Source organism: Chrysoperla carnea, chromosome 5 (assembly GCF_905475395.1).
Source record: "Chrysoperla carnea chromosome 5, inChrCarn1.1, whole genome shotgun sequence".
NCBI lineage: Eukaryota > Metazoa > Arthropoda > Insecta > Neuroptera > Chrysopidae > Chrysoperla > Chrysoperla carnea.
The window spans coordinates 63,610,624-63,619,800 of NC_058341.1; the positions used below are offsets into that span (position 1 = coordinate 63,610,624).

General features: G+C 35.4%; 2 protein-coding genes across 2 annotated transcripts; one reads left to right on the plus strand and one right to left on the minus strand.

Moving 5' to 3' along the window:
* The first annotated feature begins 463 nt into the window (after positions 1-463).
* Positions 464-4,911, plus strand: LOC123301296. The gene is made up of 4 exons (XM_044884032.1): positions 464-1,208; positions 1,268-1,569; positions 1,634-3,077; positions 4,877-4,911. Exons 1-4 carry the CDS (start codon positions 464-466, stop codon positions 4,909-4,911), a joined length of 2,526 nt encoding a protein of 841 aa, XP_044739967.1.
* Positions 4,912-6,172: 1,261 nt separating this feature from the next.
* On the minus strand, positions 6,173-8,790 carry LOC123301298. The gene is made up of 4 exons (XM_044884033.1): positions 8,046-8,790; positions 7,685-7,986; positions 6,875-7,620; positions 6,173-6,191 (listed from the first exon to the last, which is right to left on the minus strand). The coding sequence occupies exons 1-4, from the start codon at positions 8,788-8,790 to the stop codon at positions 6,173-6,175; spliced, it is 1,812 nt and encodes a 603-aa protein (XP_044739968.1).
* Positions 8,791-9,177: the final 387 nt, after the last annotated feature.

Sequence of the window (9,177 nt, forward strand, 5' to 3'; positions counted from 1 at the left end):
GTATATTATGTTCACGGGCAATTTTATTAAGCCCACCACCAAAGAGGAGGATTTGAAAACTTTTATAACGTCGGCCAAGGAAATGTATCTGACAACGGACATGCAGGAGTGGTACAATGATCATGTCAAAAACTATTTGCTGAAAAAATTGGAAGAATTCCAGGAACGCGATAGCGGTTGGGCTCTTGACATGATCATAAATATTCGAGTCCACATGAATAAGTACTCTCCGATCACAGCTGGAACATTTTGCGAACTACCATCTGCAATTAAATGTAGAAAAGCTGTGATCAATGTCCAGAATAAAGACCAGCATTGTTTTCTATGGTCGATAATGTCAGCACTTTACCCGGTTGAAAAGCATCCTCATCGTTTAACTAAGTACCCGCACTATAAATATCATTTAAAATATGATGGATTAAAGTTTCCCATGTCTCTGGATCAAATTAATAAATTTGAAAAGATGAACCCGCAGCTATCGATTAACGTGTACGGCTACAAAGTTACGTTTCTACGTGATTTAGAAATTTTCCCTGTACGCGTTAGTTCGAACACTGCGGGGAAGAAAATTCATCTATTGGCTGTGGAGAATGGGAACAGTCACCACTTTTGCTGGATAAAAAATTTAGCAAAGTTGAGTCGATCGGGTGTAACAAAACACGTAGGTAAAATTTATTTATGTGATCGATGTCTCAACTATTTTGCTACAGAAGTCAAACTCCAACAGCATTCAGTAAATTGTGGTGAAAAAGAAGCGGTGCGGGTACGAATGCCTGAAACTGATGACGAGCGGTTCGTTGAGTTCAAAGATTTCAACAGCAAGGAACGTGTTGAGTATATGGTGTACGCTGACTTTGAGGCACTATTGGTACCACAACATCATGAAGACATGGAAATGGATCATGGGTCTTATACAAAAAATATTCAAAAACATGTACCCTACAGTGTAGGTTACTATGTTCATTGTACCCATGATCCCAACCAATCGTTTTATAAGGCATACCGTGGTGCTGATTGTGTCAAGTGGTTTGTTCATGAACTGGAACAAGTAGCGTACTCATTAGAGCAAAAAATAAAACACGTTAAACCAATGTATCCGCTCACCGTCGAACAAGAACTGGATTTTATGTCAGCAGAGAAGTGTCACATTTGTGGTAAAGATTTCGTATCCAATTCCATACGTGTTCGCGACCATTCACATCGCACAGGTAATGCAGGTTATTTATTATTTTTTAATTTCATCTAATTTTATATTAATCTATTTTAGGTATCTACCGTGGAGCAGCACACCAATTTTGTAATCTGCATTATCAAGATTCAAAGGTGATACCTGTTGTGATGCACAACTTAAGTGGATACGATTCGCATTTTATTATTGAAGCTCTGCTGACGGAAATCGACGGTCAAGTTGATGTGTTGCCCATCAACAAAGAAAAGTACATCAGTTTCACAAAGCACGTCTCGGACATTCAATTAAGATTCATTGATTCCTTCCGATTTCTCGCAGACAAGTTGGAAAATCTGGCCTCATATTTAGATAATGATAAAAAATCCATTTTACATAAAGAGGTAAATGATAAAAAATAATTAATTTTTAATACAGGGTTGTAATTTGTTTTTTAATTTTTTATAGGTCAGTAATGATGAACAATTTCAATTGCTAACGAGAAAAGGTGTATTTCCATATGAATACATGAGTAGCTGGGGACGTCTCCAAGAGACAAAATTACCACCAAAGGAGGCGTTCTACAGTGTGTTAACAGATGAACACATAACGGATGAGGATTATAACCATGCGATACAGGTATGGAACACATTCAATTTACATACACTAGGTGATTATTCAGACCTGTATATGAAAACTGATGTGTTACTACTTGCGGATATTTTTGAAAATTTCCGTAACACTTGTATTCATAGCTATAGTCTCGATCCTAGTCACTATTACACACTTCCTGGCTATACGTGGAGCGCCATGTTGAAATACACCAATATCAAATTGGAATTGTTCACGGATATTGATGACTTGTTGTTTATCGAGAAAGGAATCAGAGGCGGTGTAAGTCAATGTTCTAATCGCTATGCTAAGGCAAACAATAAGTACATGGAAGAGGGGTATGATAAAACTCAAGAAGATGTCTACCTTATGTATTACGATGTGGTGAACCTATATGGTGCAGCAATGTGTGGATACCTACCAACAGGAAATTTTAAGTGGGTCGACACACCAAACATCGAGGATGTTGCAGATGATTCACCAGTCGGGTACATTTTAGAAGTAGACCTTGAAATACCCCAACATCTACATGATAACTTTAGCGATTTACCGCCATGTCCGGAGACAACGAAACCACCTGGATCAAAACAAAAATATCTTCTGTCAACCCTTTACAATAAGACCAACTATGTCGTGCACTACAGGAATTTAAAACTGTATACACAACTCGGTGTTAAGGTAACAAAATACCACCGTGTGTTACAATTCGATCAATCTGCATGGTTGAAACCATATATTGAGTTCAATACCGAGATGCGCAAGAACGCCTCAAATGAGTTTGAAAAAGCATTATTCAAACTCATGATTAATGCCATCTTCGGTAAAACCATGGAGAATGTGAGGAAACATCGGGTTGTGTACATACGAAAAAATTGGGATGGAAAACATGGTGTGAAGAAATTAATTGCCAAACCCAATTTTCACAGTATGATGGTGCTCGACAATGACGTCAGTATTGTTGAAATGAAAAAATCACAGATACGTTTCAACAAACCCATCTACATAGGCTTCACAATTTTAGACATATCGAAAACGTTTGTGTATGACTTCCACTACAACTACATGTACCAACGGTATAACCCCACAAATGTCAGGTTATTATACACAGACACCGATAGTCTAATTTATAGCGTGAGAAATACTGACGTCTATGAGGTCATGAAACAGGATATTAATCGTTTTGATACGGCTGACTATGCACCCGACAACGTCTATGGTATACCACTACGTAATAAGAAAGTCAAGGGTTTAATGTCCGATGAAAATAATGGTGATGTTATGCTAGAATTTGTCGGATTACGTAGCAAAATGTATGCTATTCGGGTGCAAAATAAAAAAGAGACTAAACGATCCAAGGGTCTCAAGAAGTCAGCTATCCGAAAACTTACTTTTGAGGACTATAAGCGGTGTTTGCTTGAGAACCGTAACTTTTACCGTGTTCAGCAAAGCATCCAATCCAAGCGACACCGCTTACATACCATCAAACAGCAGAAAGTGGGCTTATCACCATTTGACCAAAAACGACACATTACTCACAATTCATGTGAAACAAAACCATGGGGCCACTATAGCATTATTTGTTGAGTGTAAGTATTTTATATTTTATGTTTTTAATATTTAGCTAATTTTTGCTGTTGTTTCAGAAATGTGTCCTGCTGTTGTTGTGATGATCCTCAAAGTGGTTCGGTATTGTGATAGGTGTACAAACAATTGATAGAGTAGTGCGCATGAACAATTGATAGAGTAGTGGTGGGGGTGTCAAAAAATTGATAGTTAGGTTGAATTATTATAGAAAACAATTTAGTGTTAGTTTAAACATACAAAATGCAAGACTTTGGTAATCATAATAGTGATAACAACTGTATTGTTAATATGATTAAAGATAATTGTAGTTTAAGTACTATAAACAATGTGTTAACAAAGTATTTTAAAACATCGGTTAATATGGCAATTAAATGTGGTCGACCGGAAACTTTAAACTACCTTATTGATAAGGTAGAACAAATGGACTTAGAAGTGAAATTTTCCCCATCGTCAGACGATGAAGACAAACAAATTTGGAACTGGATTTTAAAAAATATCCACTCTGGACAAAAAGATGGAATTGTAGGACTATCCATTTTTGAACAATCTTACTACAGTGTATTTACATCAGACGAGTTATATGACTATGTTCAAGTGAAAGAAATAATTGAAAATTATCTTATGAAGAAAGATAATGATGATGATGATGATGATGATGATGACAATGGACACTTTTCAGAATAATAATTATAATGTATTTTCGATAATTTATAAATATATATTTTTTAAATATTATTATAATACAACTCTGTTTTTATATGTTATAGATAAAATTTTACAATAAAAAAAATATTTTTACAATGTGATATTTTTTATTTTTTTTTTTATAAAACACAAATATGTTCACAAAAGCGGTCCACTATGAAATAAGACTTTTTTTATCAATATATGAATCATGTAAAGAGTCGAACCCTAACCACCGGACTTTAACTTTGGATCCATCATCATTTAAGGTAAATTATCATTATTTTGAATCAGAATTCATATTGATTCACAAACATCTTCTACACTAATACCTGGGGTTGGGAAAAATTACTCCAAATTACTCCGATATTACTCCAAATTACTCCGATATTACTCCGATATTACTCCAAATTACTCCGATATTACTCCAAATTACTCCAAATTACTCCGATAATACTAAACAGGTCTGTATCTAAACAGGTCTGTATCTTAACAGGTCTGTTTCTAAACAGACCAGTATTAAACCGATCAAAACCAGTATTAAACCGGTCAAAAACAGTATTAAACAGACCTGTTTAGATACAGACCTGTTTAGATGTTAATACTGTTTTTGACCGGTTTAATACTGGTTTTGATCGGTTTAATACTGGTCTGTTTAGAAACAGACCTGTTAAGATACAGACCTGTTTAGATACAGACCTGTTTAGTATTATCGGAGTAATTTGGAGTAATTTGGAGTAATATCGGAGTAATTTGGAGTAATATCGGAGTAATATCGGAGTAATTTGGAGTAATATCGGAGTAATTTGGAGTAATTTTTCCCAACCCCAGGTATTAGTGTAGAAGATGTTTGTGAATCAATATGAATTCTGATTCAAAATAATGATAATTTACCTTAAATGATGATGGATCCAAAGTTAAAGTCCGGTGGTTAGGGTTCGACTCTTTACATGATTCATATATTGATAAAAAAAGTCTTATTTCATAGTGGACCGCTTTTGTGAACATATTTGTGTTTTATAAAAAAAAAAATAAAAAATATCACATTGTAAAAATATTTTTTTTATTGTAAAATTTTATCTATAACATATAAAAACAGAGTTGTATTATAATAATATTTAAAAAATATATATTTATAAATTATCGAAAATACATTATAATTATTATTCTGAAAAGTGTCCATTGTCATCATCATCATCATCATCATCATCATTATCTTTCTTCATAAGATAATTTTCAATTATTTCTTTCACTTGAACATAGTCATATAACTCGTCTGATGTAAATACACTGTAGTAAGATTGTTCAAAAATGGATAGTCCTACAATTCCATCTTTTTGTCCAGAGTGGATATTTTTTAAAATCCAGTTCCAAATTTGTTTGTCTTCATCGTCTGACGATGGGGAAAATTTCACTTCTAAGTCCATTTGTTCTACCTTATCAATAAGGTAGTTTAAAGTTTCCGGTCGACCACATTTAATTGCCATATTAACCGATGTTTTAAAATACTTTGTTAACACATTGTTTATAGTACTTAAACTACAATTATCTTTAATCATATTAACAATACAGTTGTTATCACTATTATGATTACCAAAGTCTTGCATTTTGTATGTTTAAACTAACACTAAATTGTTTTCTATAATAATTCAACCTAACTATCAATTTTTTGACACCCCCACCACTACTCTATCAATTGTTCATGCGCACTACTCTATCAATTGTTTGTACACCTATCACAATACCGAACCACTTTGAGGATCATCACAACAACAGCAGGACACATTTCTGAAACAACAGCAAAAATTAGCTAAATATTAAAAACATAAAATATAAAATACTTACACTCAACAAATAATGCTATAGTGGCCCCATGGTTTTGTTTCACATGAATTGTGAGTAATGTGTCGTTTTTGGTCAAATGGTGATAAGCCCACTTTCTGCTGTTTGATGGTATGTAAGCGGTGTCGCTTGGATTGGATGCTTTGCTGAACACGGTAAAAGTTACGGTTCTCAAGCAAACACCGCTTATAGTCCTCAAAAGTAAGTTTTCGGATAGCTGACTTCTTGAGACCCTTGGATCGTTTAGTCTCTTTTTTATTTTGCACCCGAATAGCATACATTTTGCTACGTAATCCGACAAATTCTAGCATAACATCACCATTATTTTCATCGGACATTAAACCCTTGACTTTCTTATTACGTAGTGGTATACCATAGACGTTGTCGGGTGCATAGTCAGCCGTATCAAAACGATTAATATCCTGTTTCATGACCTCATAGACGTCAGTATTTCTCACGCTATAAATTAGACTATCGGTGTCTGTGTATAATAACCTGACATTTGTGGGGTTATACCGTTGGTACATGTAGTTGTAGTGGAAGTCATACACAAACGTTTTCGATATGTCTAAAATTGTGAAGCCTATGTAGATGGGTTTGTTGAAACGTATCTGTGATTTTTTCATTTCAACAATACTGACGTCATTGTCGAGCACCATCATACTGTGAAAATTGGGTTTGGCAATTAATTTCTTCACACCATGTTTTCCATCCCAATTTTTTCGTATGTACACAACCCGATGTTTCCTCACATTCTCCATGGTTTTACCGAAGATGGCATTAATCATGAGTTTGAATAATGCTTTTTCAAACTCATTTGAGGCGTTCTTGCGCATCTCGGTATTGAACTCAATATATGGTTTCAACCATGCAGATTGATCGAATTGTAACACACGGTGGTATTTTGTTACCTTAACACCGAGTTGTGTATACAGTTTTAAATTCCTGTAGTGCACGACATAGTTGGTCTTATTGTAAAGGGTTGACAGAAGATATTTTTGTTTTGATCCAGGTGGTTTCGTTGTCTCCGGACATGGCGGTAAATCGCTAAAGTTATCATGTAGATGTTGGGGTATTTCAAGGTCTACTTCTAAAATGTACCCGACTGGTGAATCATCTGCAACATCCTCGATGTTTGGTGTGTCGACCCACTTAAAATTTCCTGTTGGTAGGTATCCACACATTGCTGCACCATATAGGTTCACCACATCGTAATACATAAGGTAGACATCTTCTTGAGTTTTATCATACCCCTCTTCCATGTACTTCTTGTTTGCCTTAGCATAGCGATTAGAACATTGACTTACACCGCCTCTGATTCCTTTCTCGATAAACAACAAGTCATCAATATCCGTGAACAATTCCAATTTGATATTGGTGTATTTCAACATGGCGCTCCACGTATAGCCAGGAAGTGTGTAATAGTGACTAGGATCGAGACTATAGCTATGAATACAAGTGTTACGGAAATTTTCAAAAATATCCGCAAGTAGTAACACATCAGTTTTCATATACAGGTCTGAATAATCACCTAGTGTATGTAAATTGAATGTGTTCCATACCTGTATCGCATGGTTATAATCCTCATCCGTTATGTGTTCATCTGTTAACACACTGTAGAACGCCTCCTTTGGTGGTAATTTTGTCTCTTGGAGACGTCCCCAGCTACTCATGTATTCATATGGAAATACACCTTTTCTCGTTAGCAATTGAAATTGTTCATCATTACTGACCTATAAAAAATTAAAAAACAAATTACAACCCTGTATTAAAAATTAATTATTTTTTATCATTTACCTCTTTATGTAAAATGGATTTTTTATCATTATCTAAATATGAGGCCAGATTTTCCAACTTGTCTGCGAGAAATCGGAAGGAATCAATGAATCTTAATTGAATGTCCGAGACGTGCTTTGTGAAACTGATGTACTTTTCTTTGTTGATGGGCAACACATCAACTTGACCGTCGATTTCCGTCAGCAGAGCTTCAATAATAAAATGCGAATCGTATCCACTTAAGTTGTGCATCACAACAGGTATCACCCTTGAATCTTGATAATGCAGATTACAAAATTGGTGTGCTGCTCCACGGTAGATACCTAAAATAGATTAATATAAAATTAGATGAAATTAAAAAATAATAAATAACCTGCATTACCTGTGCGATGTGAATGGTCGCGAACACGTATGGAATTGGATACGAAATCTTTACCACAAATGTGACACTTCTCTGCTGACATAAAATCCAGTTCTTGTTCGACGGTGAGCGGATACATTGGTTTAACGTGTTTTATTTTTTGCTCTAATGAGTACGCTACTTGTTCCAGTTCATGAACAAACCACTTGACACAATCAGCACCACGGTATGCCTTATAAAACGATTGGTTGGGATCATGGGTACAATGAACATAGTAACCTACACTGTAGGGTACATGTTTTTGAATATTTTTTGTATAAGACCCATGATCCATTTCCATGTCTTCATGATGTTGTGGTACCAATAGTGCCTCAAAGTCAGCGTACACCATATACTCAACACGTTCCTTGCTGTTGAAATCTTTGAACTCAACGAACCGCTCGTCATCAGTTTCAGGCATTCGTACCCGCACCGCTTCTTTTTCACCACAATTTACTGAATGCTGTTGGAGTTTGACTTCTGTAGCAAAATAGTTGAGACATCGATCACATAAATAAATTTTACCTACGTGTTTTGTTACACCCGATCGACTCAACTTTGCTAAATTTTTTATCCAGCAAAAGTGGTGACTGTTCCCATTCTCCACAGCCAATAGATGAATTTTCTTCCCCGCAGTGTTCGAACTAACGCGTACAGGGAAAATTTCTAAATCACGTAGAAACGTAACTTTGTAGCCGTACACGTTAATCGATAGCTGCGGGTTCATCTTTTCAAATTTATTAATTTGATCCAGAGACATGGGAAACTTTAATCCATCATATTTTAAATGATATTTATAGTGCGGGTACTTAGTTAAACGATGAGGATGCTTTTCAACCGGGTAAAGTGCTGACATTATCGACCATAGAAAACAATGCTGGTCTTTATTCTGGACATTGATCACAGCTTTTCTACATTTAATTGCAGATGGTAGTTCGCAAAATGTTCCAGCTGTGATCGGAGAGTACTTATTCATGTGGACTCGAATATTTATGATCATGTCAAGAGCCCAACCGCTATCGCGTTCCTGGAATTCTTCCAATTTTTTCAGCAAATAGTTTTTGACATGATCATTGTACCACTCCTGCATGTCCGTTGTCAGATACATTTCCTT